Source organism: Terrapene carolina, unplaced genomic scaffold, assembly GCF_002925995.2.
Source record: "Terrapene carolina triunguis isolate 2854851 unplaced genomic scaffold, T_m_triunguis-2.0 Scaffold113, whole genome shotgun sequence".
NCBI classification, from domain to species: domain Eukaryota; kingdom Metazoa; phylum Chordata; order Testudines; family Emydidae; genus Terrapene; species Terrapene triunguis.
Window position 1 is genome coordinate 28,763,716 of NW_020664464.1, and position 18,066 is coordinate 28,781,781.

The following is an 18,066-nucleotide window of genomic DNA, read 5'->3' on the forward strand; positions in this document are numbered from 1 at the left end:
ATACCACATCTACTGTTTCACCCCATCCACAAGGCTTGTTACCCTGTCAAAGAAAGCTATTAGGTTGGTTTGACATAATTTGTTCTTGACAAATCCATATTGACTGTTATTTATCACCTCATTGTCTTCTAGGTATCTGCAAATTGATTGCTTAATTATTTGCTCCATTATCTTTCCTGGTACAGAAGTTAAGATGACTGGTCTGTAATTCCCCAGGTTGTCCTTATTTCCCCTTTTATAGATTGGCACTATATTTGCCCTTTTCCAGTCCTTTGGCATCTCACCCGTCTTCCATGACTTCGCGAAGATAATTGCTAATGGCTCAGATGTCTCCTCAGTCAGCTCCTTGAGTATTCTAGGATATATTTCATCAGGCCCTGGTGACTGGAAGATATCTAACTTGTCTAAGTAATTTTTTTACTTGTTCTTTCCCTATTTTAGCCTCATGCATTATGTCATGATGAGTATAATCAACCAATCTCTCTGTAACCACAAAATAGAATTACTTCTAGAAAAATTATAAACACGATCAGCTGCTTCATTGCACTACAGTCTTCAAAGAAAATCTTTCACTTTTTCCATGTCAAAAGGACATGTATGTAGAGCAAGATCCTGCACACCATTATCATAATCATGTTAGCTCTAGAGGTATACAGGAACTGTAACATGAATGGAAAGTAGAATTTTTCTTGAAGTCTCTGATAATTATTGTAGATGGGAAGAAAAGAGCCAGAGGCTGTACTTAATAGGGCAGTTTTAAAGTGCAGTTGATCTGTTTAAAAAATTATCCTTGAAATGCTGCTGAGGTCACATATGCTTTGGCTGATCTGCAGCATAAATGCTGATCACACAAATTAAAGATGCTAATGAGGCAATTTAACTCACTCAAATATTACAAGGATCATGACATTTTGGGGAAGTATAAGTTTTTATGTTTGAGGCATTTTCTTTTCTTCTGCTCTTTGAATCTCAGACTATGGATTACAATTTAAAAAAAATTATACATGGGGAAGAGAACTTCAGGATTTGGCTCTATATTTGGAATCGTTTGTTTAATCTGTTTAAGATAGTTCACTCAACTTTCTTCTTTAAGAATCTCAGTTAATTCCAGGGAGTCAGATGCAAACACCAAAAAACTTATTTTCTTTCTCTCTATAATTGAACTCTTAAAAGTAACCTCTGGTGTTAGCCTCATAATGAGTCAGACAACTAGGGCCTGATCTCCAGGTTGGATGTGAGACTAACTAGCTACTATATCCCTCCTTAAAGCACACTGTAGCCCAACCAATCCTGAAGGAAACTTTGCGAGATGAAACAGAACTTTCCAATTAACACTCAATGCCAGATCTCACGTTCCTGAGCAATCTAACTGAGGAGACAGTAAAAAGCCATCTCCAAGAACATTTGTCCACAACCAGTGTTCTTGAGCCAGCTTAGAGGCTTCATGCCAGGATATGAAACAGAAATGAGAATGCGGGTGCTGCTGGATGATCTCTTCCTTTCTACGTGCCTGTAGTTTTAGGCTTCTCACTGGTATTTTACATGGTTGATAATAGGATGTTGTTATCCTACCAAACAGATGTGTGGAGGTCAAGAAAATTCCTTGACATTATTCTTTCCTTGATGGTCTCAATGCTGCTCAAAATTAGACTGGCTGCAACAGCTCCAAAGGCACCACTTTGACAGCTAGGCATCAACAGAGTACAGCAGGACTCCAGCTATGGCCCTTGTCTCCAGCCATGCCACTAGAGGCTCAAAAGAGGGGTGGTATAGAGTTGGCTCTATTCCACCTGGAGATTTCCCTACACAAGTGGAATACCCAGGGAGACAATTAAGCCAACTTTATCACCGCTTAGTGCTATTGAAGCAGTGCAAAGTAGCCTTAGTGGGGGCAAGGAACTGACCCAAATACAGTAGAAATAACTGAGCTTTCATGTAATACTCTGTGGTTGAAATCCTGGCCCCACTGAAGTCAATGACAAAACTCCCGTTGACTTCAATGGGGCCTGGATTTCACCCTATGACTGTTATTGAACTGACCATGTTCACATAAAGACTTCCACACACAGACTACTATGTATATCCATTGAGGTACTTCACGGTGCCCCTAGAGAGAGGAAAAACAGGACGAAAAAATCAAACACAACATTTCAAGTCTTTTATTAGAAAGTTTATTACATTAACCTACAAGCATGTTCGGTGATATAAATGGTAGTGAAGGGTAATATGATGAGCATCAGTCATCTTTGGAAAATAGAAAACATTTCAACATTGCAACAGTTTTTTTTGTTACAATCGAGATACAAGCTAGACACCGTTTGTAGGTTTTCTTTAAAAATATATATTATAATTCAATCATATCAAAGTGGAGAGTGGCTGGGGTAAAACACTGAAAATATAATAGTTAGGCCCAGTGCTATGGCACTAGTGTTAATTGTACCAAAAAGGGCAAGGTTTTCTGTACAATAGTTAAACAAGCACCCATCAGTTTTAAGTCATTTAAACTGCTATATACAGTCTTTAATATAAAGCATTTTTGTCAACATTAGCTCTGTATTCTTCAGTATGGATCTTAAAGATGCATTGTCCTATTCACGTGGCTCAGTGTAAGGGTCATTACTTGGAAACATAACCCTACTCAACAGTCCAGTTTTAGTCATAGTATTTTGAAAATCAAATACATTTTTAATAATGTGCTCACCAATATTTATACTTTTTTTAAACTTTATTTCATTAGTTTGATTTTGCAGATTCTGATAAAAAGGATAGGCACAATGAAATCTGTTCACCCCTCAATCTGTATGTGCAGCTCCAATTAAAATTAATGGGAGTTCTCTGTGTAAATGAAGATGAGGGCAAAGTTTAAGTGCAGCAGTATGTTGGGAGTAAAAGTCTCTGATACAGAAAAGTCTTTTTGAGGATCAGTGTTTTTCTAAATGGCCAGAGAATAGTTTGTCTAAATCATTTAAAATTTCAGGGATTATACCAAATGCCACATTTTAAAATAAGATATTAACTTTGGGCTAAATTCTGCGCTTATTGCATTGGCATACAAGTTGGTACGGACATTTATCCTAGGTTTTCATATTGCTTTCCTCTGTATGGGGTTCTGAACATATAAAGACACAGACACCTTTTTCCATTTGTGCAAGTGGCAAGGCAGGATCTCTCCCCATAGTTCTCAAGAAGAAATCTGGAAAGATAAATGCACCAGCATATACATCATGTCCCTAAGGTAGCCTGGTATGGAGGTTGGGAAGGGTCTAAATTCTCCCTCTGAGTTAATGAACATGCTGTGATCAGCAGCCAGGGCTCTTTGGCAGCTGTGAGATGTGAGCTCTGGTTGTGCTTAACAGAGCAGCAAAGTGTATTCCAAAGCATGTCTTCTTGAGGCACACGAGGAAACCTGTTCTAGATGGCATGATTGCTAAAGCAAGTGCTCTGGGAAAATTTTTGCTTCCCCTTGTTGCACCAAGCAGGTATTTAGCCATTATTAATACCAGTAAAAATTGATTGGGGTTTTTAAATCAAAGATTATAGATAAATTTCTACATTAGCCAATGTGCTTTATTCACTCAAGTTAATGACATGCAGAGATTGTTTAAATAGAACATATTAAATGTTCAGGCAACTGTGTGTGTGAGCATGTACACCTATTCACACAGACATGCATATTCACAAGTCTTTTATGTGACGTATGTATATTTATAGGGGCCAAATATAAGCAGGTGCAACTTCCCTTGGCCACAGCAGAAATGTCACCACATACAGCAGGGCTGAATTTGGACCTGCATGTATGAGTATATTTAGAGCATACACAATAGCCTGAAGTGTCTGAGCAGGATTTATTGTCATGAGTGTTCGCTTGAATGCATAATTTGAAGATGTGCACCACTTTTGGAATTCCTACACAAGTTAAAAATAATTTGCTCTGCTCTTCACCATTGTATAGTATGAAGGACAGGGATTTTTTTTTAAATGTTACAATGAATAATTGTTCTATTGGCCATCAAATTCAAATTATACATGAAGTAAGAGGAGACGACTTTTGTGAACTCACAGTTGTAGTGTATTGCATTTTCTATTCACAGCTTCAGAAAGGAGATTTTATTTTTAAGTTTGGATCACACAGTACAAACACATCAATATCACTACATGTACTTGGCACACACACACCCAATCAGTCATTTACCTTAAGTGGGGTGTAAAATGCTGCTTAATTTCTGAAACATCAGCATTTATTTTTATATCTGTGATGTCCTGAGCTGGTCATACAACTTTTACAAGGATGTGCAATTGCCCAGGAAGTTCCAGTTTGTCCGCAAATCAGCCAATATTTATGTATGACACAAACATGGGGTGTAAATGGGCACCCCATGCATCCACATGTGCCTCAGAGGCCTGAGCCCAGCTATGGTGAGGTCTTCATGTGTACAGCTCTGATCTGTCACCACTTTAATCGCAGCAAACATCAGACAGTATTTCCACGTCAGCCCAAGGAGGTTTTGTATCCAGAAACGTTTTTCTCATTGAGGCTCTGTATTGTAGCTATTGTTCCTCCAGCCAAAGGCAACGGGATGTGATTCTCTTAGGAGCCAATACCATCACAATGTCAACACTTCTTTGTCTTTGATTCTAACATAATCCAAACTTTCAGATACAGAGCCATAGTGGCACCTCAGCGTACTGAGGCAGAGAGCATACGAGTACCAAAATGCTTGACCAACCGCTGGCCTTCATATCACATCATACAGTTCGGATGTGTTTAAAGGTAAACCTACTTGTGACCGGGTGCAGAGTCACTACTTTGGGAAGGTGAAAAAGGCTGTTTGAGATTATGGGCCATCAGCAGGATGCTTCACTAACATGATCAGCAGTGGTATCTTCAACAATATTGATATATAACCTCATCTTTAGGTTTTGAATCTAACATCCCAATGAGATGAAACAAGCAGTCCCGACACCCTAGCTATTGTTTCAGACTGTTTGAAGATTCAGGGAGATGTCTTTGCATCAGTTTTAACAATTACAAATAAATAAAAGCTTGGACTCCAGAGCACAATTCTGTTTCAAAGGGTGGATTCCATGAACAATTCTACTTCCACTGAACTGCAGAAGACATGGGGCCCTGACTATAAGTTGGCTACTTGGGAGACAGAGGAGAGAATGCCTTTGGGAAGGCTGGCCTCCACATGCAGGGTCAGGAGTGAGCTGATCCCCAAGCTAGGGGTCTTGTTTTTTCTTTTCTGCGTAGGACAACTTATTATGCTTTCTTGTTATAAACATTATCCCTCAAGCAAAACACCTTCTAATTGTATTTTTTTCCTGCTGATTCAATCCACCAGTTTACACTACTACCTAACCCGTTTAGTCCATCTCCGGTGGATATTAATATTATATCAATTCTCACTTTTATACTCCCGCCCCATCCCTCCCAAAGAGAAATTTTTCTTAACCAGACAAAATAAAGGCCAGCTGTCAAAAATGCAATAAACAGTGGATGTACAATAAAATATTTTGCAGTTATAAGCTAGAGCACTAGAAACATAGATACAAAATTTAAAAATGGAGATACAAGTTAATGAAAAATGGGATATATGTGTCAAGTTATTAGCAATGCAAAAGACCAGCTTAAGCATATTTTCCCTACATCAACTATAAAAAAAAGGTGCCTTTTTAGCAAGTATACACAGAGATTGTTCAGTCATTTCTAGGGAAAAAATTAATCAAAACACTACTATTCTTATTCTATATTACAGTCCATATTACTACTTGTTTATAAAATTTAAACCTTTTCTTGCACTTCAAATTTACAGCATTCATCATTTTTGTCCATTCCTTACACACTCATTCAGTCCATTCTGACAAAAATAAACTGATTTCATTTACATATTTATGCAATAATTACTGATATGTTATGGATTATTACTCGAGTATGACAGGAATGATGGTCAGAACTGTAGTATATGGAGCAGTAATGCACCAAATGATTTGGCAAGGATGGGTGCCAAAGCCTACTAGTATGGGGTATCCACTGATCTTCGGGTGTTGCAATAATATTAATGCATGCAATGCTTTCATCACCTTCAAAACTACACAGGCAATGTATTTCCATAACCAGTAGTAGACATGAAAAACTTGTGTTGAGTTTTTCAAATCACTTCCGCATTGCATTTGGTTACATCCCATCAGATCAAGTCTTTTTACACATTTTGACTAAAAACAATATAATCCACCACAATATGATGTGATGTGAAAGAAATCTGGCAATATCAGACAGTTTTTCTTCTAGATAACAAATGAATCAGACTACCTGTAAGAAGTGGATATTTGGTAGGTTGTACAGTCCTTAGGGGTATCTCTACTATGAAACATGAGCAAGTGAAAAACAGACATGAAATCCAATTTCAAAGTAGCAGAAATGGAACTGTTATCAAAACTGTTCTGCAAACTACTATGTTTAAACAAGTATACTACAGTGTAAATGTGTGGAATTGGTGTCTTTGTAAAAATAACTGTAATGGAAAATCTGATCAGGGTCTCTTCAGTTTGGCATCTATCCACATGCCGTATGTGTGTATACAAACTTCAGCTTGAGATTCCTGTTTAACGTACAGCAATTGTCTACAGAATGGATTAGGAGCCAAATATGGTGGCAAAGTACAGGAAGGAGCATAACCAAGCCACCATTCTCCTTAAGAGTTCCACTGTGCCGTACAATGAGCTTGAGGTGTCATTCACTGCTGACCTCTTTCTCAGAGGATGTTGGACTATCTCGTACTGGTAGCAAGTCATAATGGCATGGAATATGACTGTTTTTTGGAAGATCATAAGGATCTTGGCTGAAAGGTCCACTGTTACTGAATGCGCCCTGGACAACACTCACGGTAGGTTCTGTGATAAAAGAGAACACACATATTTGGGCACTGGTAATAGCAAATAGGAAGAAAATATCTTCATAAAAATAAACAAGTCTTGGTAAATAGTTACCATTGCTTAAAAGAAAGAACTTGTTGACTCAGCTTTAAATTCTCAAGTAAAGAGCATGTCGCTTAAAAATTTGCTGGCCTGGCATTAAAACTGCTCAGTTATGCAACAAACTCAATTGTGTGCGCATTCATGAGTTTGTAAGATGATAATACATCAAGCAGAATTGCATGTCCTCTTTTCTCTTTGAGGAAGCTGCAGGAATCCAGGCTCCTGCTTAAACAAACATTGGGCCAAACTTTGGACTTCTGAGCAAAGCATCAGCAGTAAAAGGATATTGTGCAAAGCATCCAATGGAAATTTGCATACTAATCCTGACAGACAGGTTGTGGAATACCATGCAGCTGCTTGGTTCTCTCTCTCACACAGACACAGTCATGTCCCACTCTTCTTCATCCCACAGATCCCACTCTTCTCCGGGATGCCCCAGAGAGAGTCACCATGGAATAGACAGTCCTTAGCAAGACAATGGACACCCTCATGGAATTCTAGGAAATCTCCACATAGGTACAGAAAGGGAGAGTTAGGTCCTTCAATGTACACAGCAGTTACATGTTCTTTAAATTCTGATCCTACTTTAAACAACTTTTTTAGAGCATCTTCCATCAGAGGTAACTGTCAATGTGGACATCTTTCAACCTACTAGGAGAAATCCAAAATGTACAGTACAGATCCCCTTAAAGGATCAGGACTATTTTTTTAATCCGTGTTGCTAATGCACTTTAGAATAATTAAGTAATGTACAACTAACCATACAGAGATCCGCTATTTTGCTTCGCTTTTATTCACAGTAATGCTTCAGACTTTTTAAAAGCTGTGACCTTATATATTAGGAAGAAAACAGAACATCTAAAATCTTAAAGTATTTCATTCCAGCTAGTAAGGGGCTAATGATCTTGTTGCCTATTCTGTATGAATTAAGAAAGGAAGGATGGTCTTGTGATTAAGGCATTGGACCTGCAGTCAGGTGATCTAGTCTGTGACCTTAGGTAAGTTATTTAAATATTCTACCAGTATGTCACAGTTTTCTTAGGACTGTAATAACTCATCAGGACCTGCCATGGGAAAGGAACCAGGATCTGCAGAGTTACTGATAGGAGAGCAGGGGTCGGGGGACAGGATGCACATTGCCTGAGCACAGAAGCCACAGAGCTCTTCTGCCCCTGTTGTCCACCAGGGCTAACCATATTCAGGACTGGACAACCTGGTACAGGACTAAGTTATATGGCAGTGAGCGGCTACGTATGTCTCCCACTGCTGCTTTAAGGAGGGCAAAAATATTGGCTCTTTGGCAGAGATATTTAGGTGGGTGACTTATTTACACAACTGAAACTGAGGTATTTGAAACCATCTTCTTTGTGAATTGCTTCACAAGTGTGAAAAGAATGGGATTCTTCTTACAGCTACATGTTCATGTATAGAACCTGAAAGTGTATCAATATTTTTTTTAGTGATTTTTTTGTTTTGTTTTGGTTGAGCCTGTGTTGAAGAGTTAATGTCTTCAGGTCACCTTTTTGGGGTGAGAGCGGCCACCTTGGTTACTTCTTATGTTATTCTCTGGGCAGTCACAACCCTGTGGTCTGGTTCTGAGTTTACCAGGTACAGCCCTCTGTCTGTGCCCTTCAGCGAGTCTACCCCCTTTCATCTTCTTTCTCAAAGCGTTGGGCAGGTGTTTGCAAGAGATCAGTCAGTTAGTGGCACAGGGGCCCCAGTCTGGGAACACTGAGCCCTGTCTCTGCTTGTTCTGAGTGCCACCCCTACTGCTCGGAGTTCCTCCCTTTTAAGGGCCCACCTCCAGGCCTGACAAGCACATGTGGCGAGCTGCGGTTGATTGTGACCACAGAAGTTCCTTAACCCTTGTCTGGTTGGTGGGGCTCATCTGACCCACCACAGCTTGATTCAAAGGAAGAGTCTTGCGCGCTGTGTCCTCATCACACACATTCTAACAATGCAGTTTGTACTTACCAACTTCATAGACATTCTTGTTGGCTGAAGCAGAGTTGCTGATCTCTGCATATGGGGAGTCCCTGCGTGCCGGTGACTTCATTTCAACATATCCACATTCTGAGTTTTTTGGCAAAAGTGCTGGTGGATCTTTAATAGTAGCATATGGATTTTCAGAGCTACTTAATGAGCAGTTGCTTAAATTGTATTCTGAGTTCTTCATTAAATCTGACAATAGAAAAAATAGCACTGTAATCTTTTGAATGTGCTGCTTAATGTGTAAGCATAAATATTGTGAGTAAGTAAAGCAAAATAAACGTCTGTTTCAGAAAATGTTTGCCACCAAATAGATCGGCTACTTTGAGATCTGCACAGTTTCTCATAAAACAATAAATATATAGAAACTTGTCATAATACTTCCCCAGATTTGTTTTACACGGTGATTAATAGAGTTACCTCAACTGCCCTGCTTTTTATGGGCCTGATTTTGCCTGGGGCATTCCTGCTGCAAAGTTCAACTCTCATTAAAGTTGGGTCTGGCACTAATTAAAGGTAATTTTCAGGATCAGGCTGTAACTGATAATTTTAGAACACATTTGCCTTTGCAGGTGCTGAACTCCTGACACATAAATAACATTACAATTACTGAAGGGACTGAGCTAACAGACGATTCCTGTAATAATTGGGAGAGAACTGAAGGCAGCGTGCTTTTAGTGAGGGGCCATTTTGTTCTGTCAGTGCCTTCATTGGTAACCATCAAGACATGCTAAAATTTTCAACTGTTTTTCCTCAATTTCCCTAATAGTAGGGATGGAGGAGGAAAGAATGAGCAGGGGTCAGTTGGTTAGTCAGTTTGGGGTGTGGCTAAGGGAGTGATAAAGGAGATTTGGGATGGAAAGTGTTTTCTTGAGCTGGAAAGACATTGTGAGAGTTTCTTCTGTCTTTGCAGATTTGCAGCCAAGACTTTCAGATCTGACTACTGAGGCCTGGTCTACACTTAAAAGTTAAGTTGACAAAACCACATCCCTGAGCACCATAGCTATGCCAACCTAACCCCCAGTGTAGATGCAGCTATGTCAATGGACAAATGCTTCTGTTGACCTAGGTACTGTCATTTGGGTGTATTCCAACACTGATGGAAAAACCTCCTCCATTGGTGTAGGCCGCATTTACACTATGGGATTATTCTGGCATAACTATGGCACCTAGCTGTACCGGTATGGGCTCCATAGTGTAGATATACCCTGATTTTGGGTACGCAACTTGAGATGCCTTATAGGTATCTGACTTTCAGAGAGTGGATGGTCAGAACTTTTCAACAACCAGGCCCTTTTAAGGAGTCTCAAATGAAGCACCCCAAAATCTTTCAAGAACATCCAGAGAATCCTTCACTGCCAGACAATATCACATACTGAAACATTATAATTGATTCCTTCAATTAAATTATATTGTATTATACAAATGCTCTACAAAATAGCTGCTCTTGTCTATATACTTAACTCCCCCCATTTTCAGATGCCTGGGAAAAAATGAGCCTTCCAGTGAGACTTGAAGGTGATGAGAATCGGGCTATTTCAGACCAAGGAGGGGAGCAAATTCCATAGCTGTATGGACTATGTCCCTGACAGACTATGCCCTGCCAGCTACCTCTCTCATTTATACCAATAGGACTCCACCTCTGCTAATCTCAGCTGTGGTGGTATAGCATGGGGAGAGAGATGGTCTTTCAAGTACTAAGCCATTTACAGCTTTAAAGGTCAAAACCAGAACTCACAGCCAGCCGGGGCAGAGCATGGAACACAGGTTAAATTTACCAAGTGGGCCATCACATTCTGCACCATCTTTAGTATCCAGATGGATCTAAAATACAGCCCTAAGTAGAGAACATTACAGTTGCATAATCTTGATGTGGGTGGCAAAGACATGCACAATAGTTGCAAAGGTGGACATCTGAAAAGACCAGTTACAGCTTCTTGGCTGTAGGTTAAATAATAAAAAAGACCTGGCCATTGCTGCAACTTAATCTTCAAGTGGCGGAATAAATATTTCCGAAGGGTATGTGGTATCCCGTTAATGTGCCCACGTCGTGCCAAAGCACTGCAGGCTCACTTGTGGACATAGTGGCAACCATAGGTCAGAACAGATGCTCTGTAATCTGAAACACTGTAGCATTATCACATTTAACTTTCACTGCAGTATTAACATGTTGTTGTCTTCTTCAACTTTTAACAGCTTACTGACATATAAAGGAGTTATATTCTTTGTCTTATTACTGCCAAACTAGAACACAGCTCTGACAGAAGTCTTCAGTTCACTCATGTGAGCTCAGTTGTGCCTGAAAGGCACAGCCTCATGCAAAGCTATATTATCCTCACAGGGGTAACTGGAGTGTGATGGGAGGGAAAACAGCTAGGAAAGGGTAATGGGCTACCTGCCTTTCACAGGATCCAGCAGGGGATTTAAGGGAATGATGTATCCTCCTTCCAGAAAGGAAGAGAGGCAAAGAAAAAGTCTCTGGGGACTGCAGCCCAGGTTAGCCAGGGGAGTTGCTTAATTTTGGTGTTACTCATGAGTTTTCTGTTTAACCAATAAATTGTGCCAGGAGGCAAAGGTCTGAAAGTTTTGGGTATTGCACTGGTTTCTTCCTGGGCTAGTGAGATAACCCATCAGCTTACAAAGAGTCACTGCACTTCATATATTCTCTTTCCACAGAAACCAAGAATAATTTTAAATAGGACATTAAATATCTGTGTGTTTTTACTTAAATGTGTCAGAAAATAAAAACTCACCTTTCAGGGATTTTCCCATATATCCTCTGTCAAGCCCAAAAGCACCTATGAAAAAGGAGAGTAACAAAAACACAGAACGTTTTGTAAATCTAATTGCAATTCTCTGGGCAACCATTCAAAATCTCTACAGAATTGTTTCATGGCTAATTTGTGCCTCACAGGAGAAATACTCCTACAATGAGAGCACAGATTCACTGCAGAAGCAGTGTGACTGTACACCTATATACTGACTAACAATGTCTAGATTCATAGAGTTTAGGGCCAGAAGGAACCATTAATCGTTTAATCTGATCTTCTGTATATCATAGGCCATTAAATGTCACCCAGTGTAGACCAGGCCTAAGTCAAATAAAAGTCTAAGTATATTATGTTTACACAATTTCCTTTATTAACCAGACCTATTTTCCATAAAACCAACTAGATTGTCTTTAATTATATTCCTCTCTCTGGAGTACTGCTCCACTGGTCAGCCTAGAAGGAGGGCCAGGGCCTTGACCCCTCTACGCTCAATTTGGCAAGGCTAGCACCATTGTCAATGTTAGCTAGCTTCACAGAAGAACCAGATTGTGCCTAGACCTCACACAGGAAATGTCTGCTCTGCCATCCTTTAGACCCACACAGGGTAACACACAGCACCCTTTCTCTTTATTTCTTTACCAAGCTCATTGAGGTAGCCTCCATGTTTCCAGTCTGCAGGCAGTGTTCCCGTATAGTCCAGGACTGCACCCCGTTTTCCATGATCCACATTCTTAAGATTCACAAACAGCTGATTGTTTTTTGACTATTTCAAACAAACAAACAAAAGATAATGTAGACTGCAGCTGATTATAGATCACTAATGTTTGCACAAGATGATAATTGGGGAAAACAAAACTAAGTCCAATAAGGTAGTTTAAGAAATCAAATCTTTTATGAAAATGACTTGTTGAGAGATGTACCATGTAAAAGAAAACATTGAGCTAATACTGGTTGTTGATCTGCATAATGGCCACCACTGTTTTCTTGTTTTACCTTAGCAAGGGTCATCCTGTCCATGTTGTTGACATGAGGTGGGGTTGTGCACTGTGTTAGGGTGTGATAGCTAGGGTTGGAGAAGTAGTGGCTATTGGCATTCCCACCATTAGTATGAGGAATGGTTTCTGAAAAGAAAGGGAGAAGAAAATGAATAATTTAAAGGAATGCGCTGTTGCCTTTTGAAGATACTTCCCTGAGACTCAGTCCTTTCACTCTTTTTTGCCTCCATTGTCTGCAACCTTGGCATTAACCAGTTTGCAAAAATGCTGACCAGCTCCACAACGTTGTGTGTGTTGCTACTACTGTGACTCCCCCTTGGCCGCATTTTTCAAACATACCTTCATCTGCTCTAACTACTGCAACTCCTGGCCTCCCAAAGCCCCAGCTTCCCTAACTCCTAAAGTTTTGTGAATACAAAAAATGTGACAATATCAACCCAACTCTGAAACAACTCCATGCTGATTTCAGGGTCTAACTAAAAAATGCTCTCCTTTTTTAAAACCCTTTATGGCCTTGCTCCAGCCTAACCCATGACTCCTGCCTCCTCTCTTCTTTCCACTCCCTTCACTTGTCTCATACTACTCTATTTCATTTCAAATCTCAGTGGAAACCATAGCCTTTCAGCCTTTCTTAAACCCTTTAAATATAGTTAGCAGAGGAACAGAAAAATTAACCCCGTCACTGTATTACTTAACTCTGAAACATGTTTTGAGATACAATTTGTATGAAAGATGCTAGAGAACAAAGTTGTATTGTATGGTATGTGGTCAGCATTTTCCTTTGTTCAACAGTACACATTTCTACTAGCATAGATGGACTTTATATATTAAATGCATAGATTAAAGAGGCTACATTGTACAACACACAACAGTTCACAGCCATAGACACTCAGAAAGATTCACTCCGAACTATGACTATGTGCTGCTGACAGCTGAAAGGGGCTGCCATGGGGGGCTGTTGCTGTCCAGTGTGTCCTGAAAAGCTGAGTTGCTGGCTAGACAGGAGGGACAGCCTGCAGCAACTGGGGATACACAAATTCAGTAGATCCTTGAGAATCTCCCTCTTCGATATGGGGTACCTATGAAGCTCCATCCCCATGGAGATTAAAACTGCTCCCATTGGTGGAACTCCCAAGGGAGGGTGTCACTAGAAACTAAAGGCACTAGAAACCCAAATTACCCTCCCTGAAAGCATAAACTTCCCTGATCATAGTAGCAGTTACGGATGCAGAACGGTGCCATCTGCACCTCCTCAAGCCTGTGGGGGCATTTATGTAGCCAGTATATGAGCTTGATTAAGAGAGAATGAATAGTTGTAAAAGTTAAGTGAGGAACAAAACTTGCAATTTTGTTTCTCCGGCTGGGATTTACTTAGTCATGTCCCTCACATAGCTCTACTCCTACCTGAAATGGTGTAATCTGCATTGATGACCCTCATAGCGGGTGTATAGGTAACTGCTGGCATATTTGTTTCTTTCCCCTTCTGCTTGTGTCTATAAATAATGAATAGTGCAAGCAAGAAAAGGACAACCAGGACAAGAATAATGATTCCTGCGATAGCCCCAATCTGGTAGGAATCAGCAGGGATAGCAGTACTGGTACGGCTTAAACTGTTCAAGTTTCCTACTATGATCACACCAGCTGTAAAACAAGAAGAAATGAAAACACATGGCATAAATTCATACAAGAATTATAAAATGAAGAGCAGAGATCTGACTTCTATTCTTAAAGCTCTCTTACTGTATTCATATCTATATATTTTAAATATAGTTAGAGTTATGCCGAAAGCATTAGGAGTGACAGCCCAAGCCTTACCCGGCAACAATAATTCATGCAAATACTCAACTTTTATATGTCTATTTCATGTGGCTGAAAAAATAGCACTCTGCCCTCTGGCCAAGAAATACACAATGTACAAAGTACTTGACCCACCGGCAGCTTTGTATGGCATTATCAAGTACAACGCTGCAAAAGATATCATCAGGTGCTGTGTTAAAAACAAGCATACTGTCCTAACTCACGATCCTTCCTTCCTCCAGTAAGCTATCAATAAGTCATGGGATGGATTAAGACTCATAAGTATAAATATTATTAATAAACAATCTAGTCATTTAAATACACATCCCAGAGGGAATTCATTATTTATGTACATATGATATCTAAGAGAATTTATAGTACTTTCGCAATCATTTTATTGCATGTCATTACCTTGATCACACCTTGCTCCTTTCCAGCCTGGGCTGCAATAACAAGTTCCTGTGATGTGGTCACAAGTTGAGTTGTTCAGACAGTCACATATTTGCCGGCAGCCATAACCGTATGTACCTGGGGGACACTCTGTGCAAAATAATAAAAAAGAAAATGCACATCTTCATATTTGAAACTATGAATATGAACTCTGTGTGTAGTAAATGCTACTGAAATATTTTAATGTTACAGATACACAGTATTAAGCACCCTAAAGATTTGCCATTGTAAAGCAGGTACTTTTTATAAGTGACCAGCAGGTGGCAATGTGTTATTGGTGCTGGAGCTCTAGGAGGGAAGAAAATATCTTGTTTGTTTTAAATGATTTCCTATCTGGGAAAACAAACAAAATATCATGTTCACATGTGGATACCCGGGTCTGATTCTCCACTGCCCAGCTCCTTGTTTACATCTATGCAAAATGAATGTAAATTGTCTCCAAATCATAATGGCACAGGTTTAAAAGACCACTTATGGTACAAGGCAGTAGAGAATAAGGCACCGTGGGCTAGATACACAAAGAAACTTAGGTGCGTTGATGCTAAGCATTGCTATAGGTGCAGTAATACAGTGCTGATTAAAAGTGTCTCTTTAATCATGTTATTAGCATCACTTTACTGATAGCTTTGGCTTCTTTTTATATTGCCACCTTCATACATTTGTGGCTTGTTATTTTATTGTAACAAAACTGGATTACAAAAGTGTAATTCTTTCAGACAGGAATTGGCAAACCTTTTGGAGCTTAAATTTTGTGAAGTTCTCAGACTTTTTCGGAAGGGGAGGGTGGAAAACTAGTTTGCTTTCTTAATTTTTATTTATGTATTTATTGCAATTTAAGTCCATGTTTTATTTCCCCCAAAATTAGAGCTGATCAGAAAAGGGAATATCTATTACATGGAAAATTCCAACATTTAAATATTTGGTTTTGTTCCAAATCAAAACAAAAAGCCAAAATTTTGAAATTTTCCACAGAGCTGAAATTCAGAAACAATTCTATGCATTAACATCAAAACATTTTGTTTCAATAATGTCAACATTTTATAATATAAAATATTAAATATAATTTGTACAAATATGCTATATTAAAATCAATGCTTTAATTAATATAAAACTCAAAACAAAATGAATCAATATGCTAAAGTCAAAACAAAACACTTTCACCTCATCAAAATGAAACATCTGACATGGTCAAAGTGAAACAAGAAAGTCAGAATGGTTTGTTTTGAGATTTTGCCGTTGAAAATTCCATCAAAATCAAAACATTCCAGCAAAACATTGAGATTTTGATAAAACTGCATTTTCTGAGAGAAAACTGTTCTGTCAACATTTTTTGACAGTTCTACACAAAAATGTTAGTTAATTTTACAAAACCAACATCTGTTATAATATACCTATCTATCCTATCTCATAGAACTGGAAGGGACTCTGAAAGATCATAGAGTCCCGCCTCCTCCTGCAAGACCAAGTACTGATTTTGCCCCAGATCCCTAGAGTGGCCCCCTCAAGGCTTGAACTCACAACCCTGGGTTTAGCAGGCTAATGCTCAAACCACTGAGCTATCCATCCTATCGTCCCCCCTTATACCTAATGGGAAGCCTGTTCTACACATGTGAAATTGAGCCCTGTGCAAAGGGCCTACAAAAGGTTTATGTACCACTCAAGTGCTAATTAAACACTCAGAACAAGTGAGATTTATACAGTGGGTAGGCCCTGTGTTGATCTTCTGAACTGGAGCCAATTTTGGGGGTAATATGATGTATTAGGCATAGACACACCACTCTCCTGACCCTGCCAAAAACTAGGCCAACACAAGTGTGAGCCTTTGGGCCTCGTTCTTCTCTCTCATGTAATTCTACTGAAACCAGTGAAGTTAAACTGGGGTAGAACTAGTATGTGTGAAAGGAAAATCAGGCCCTATGTATAGAAAATATAATGTGCCTTATATGCCCCCCTTTGGTAACTCTTTTGACTTACATAGAGCTATTCCAGAGATGAATTTGGCTCTCAGTCTTCCGGCTATTATTTTCATCAGGGTGTTATGACGGTAACAATTTTTTGGATGAATTTGTTATTTTTGTACAGTTATGGACATTTTTCTAATATTATGTCAAAGGCAACTATAGGTAGCCTAGGACAGGAGCTTTTTAAAGGTAGCTATACATGTAAATAAACAATCAAAAAGATTTAAAGAAAGACTATAAGTCTGTCTTACTAATCTCTCAGGCTTTCATCAGATGGAGAAACAACCTTAACATCACAGGTCCAAATCCTGTGGTCCTTACTCAGGCAAAACTCCCTTTGAAGTCAGTGCTGTTTTGTCTGAGTAAGGACTCACAATCACAGTATTCGGTCTAGGGAGTTTTGCATTTGTTCCTACTATGCACGAGTATTTTCTGCTTCCTACTCACTCTGTTCACAGTGTTTCCCCATGAATCCTGTGCGGCAGGTGCACTGCCCCAATATGTGGTCACAATCAGCTCCATTCTGACACTGGCATATTAATGCACAATCTTTGCCATAAAACCCCAAGGGACATCCTGCAGTGCAAAGGGGAGGAAAAAAAGAGAAGAGAATCTTCTATGAGGAATATACAAGTATTATTATTATTTATTAAAAATCATTTCTATAGTGCCACTAATTTATACAGGACTTTATAAAGATAATAGATGAAGAGCTTCTCTGCTCTGAAAAGTTTACTGTGTATATTAGACAAAAAGACAAGACAAAGTAACAGGTAAGGGAGGATGTAGGGACTGCTGCTGATGAGAAGAAGATAGGCAGGAAGGATTGCTGGAATGGGAAGATGTTTTAAGGAGACATTTGAAGGAGGAGGGAGGGGGGACTTTGTGCAAGAGCCCAGGAAGACTGTTGAATGATGAATGAATCTTTGGACATATTTTCTGCACAGTTGATGTTGAAACATTAATGAGTAAAAATATTGCATCTCAGCTCCTCACAAAGGTTCCATGCCAGTATGAAGAAGACATACCACTGCAAACAGATCATTATTCACCAGCAGGAAGCAAAAGAGCCATGATAGCTGACAGCTGAACCAATACAGTGAATGTCTTCCACAACATTATCCA

The 18,066-nt window shown here is 39.4% G+C and overlaps 1 protein-coding gene across 1 annotated transcript in view; it reads right to left on the reverse strand.

Annotated features, from left to right (window-relative positions):
- Nucleotides 1-2,143: 2,143 nt before the first annotated feature.
- Nucleotides 2,144-18,066, reverse strand: part of MEGF10 (multiple EGF like domains 10) — a 149,765-nt gene continuing 133,842 nt past the window's right edge. The window contains exons 18-25 of the mRNA XM_024193361.2: nt 17,389-17,517; nt 14,942-15,070; nt 14,138-14,374; nt 12,732-12,859; nt 12,378-12,501; nt 11,721-11,765; nt 8,953-9,159; nt 2,144-6,894 (exon numbers count right to left, since the gene is read on the reverse strand). Coding sequence (XP_024049129.1) covers nt 6,734-6,894; nt 8,953-9,159; nt 11,721-11,765; nt 12,378-12,501; nt 12,732-12,859; nt 14,138-14,374; nt 14,942-15,070; nt 17,389-17,517 — 1,160 coding nt within the window. The 3' untranslated portion in view covers nt 2,144-6,733. The remainder of the gene's footprint in view (nt 6,895-8,952; nt 9,160-11,720; nt 11,766-12,377; nt 12,502-12,731; nt 12,860-14,137; nt 14,375-14,941; nt 15,071-17,388; nt 17,518-18,066) is intronic.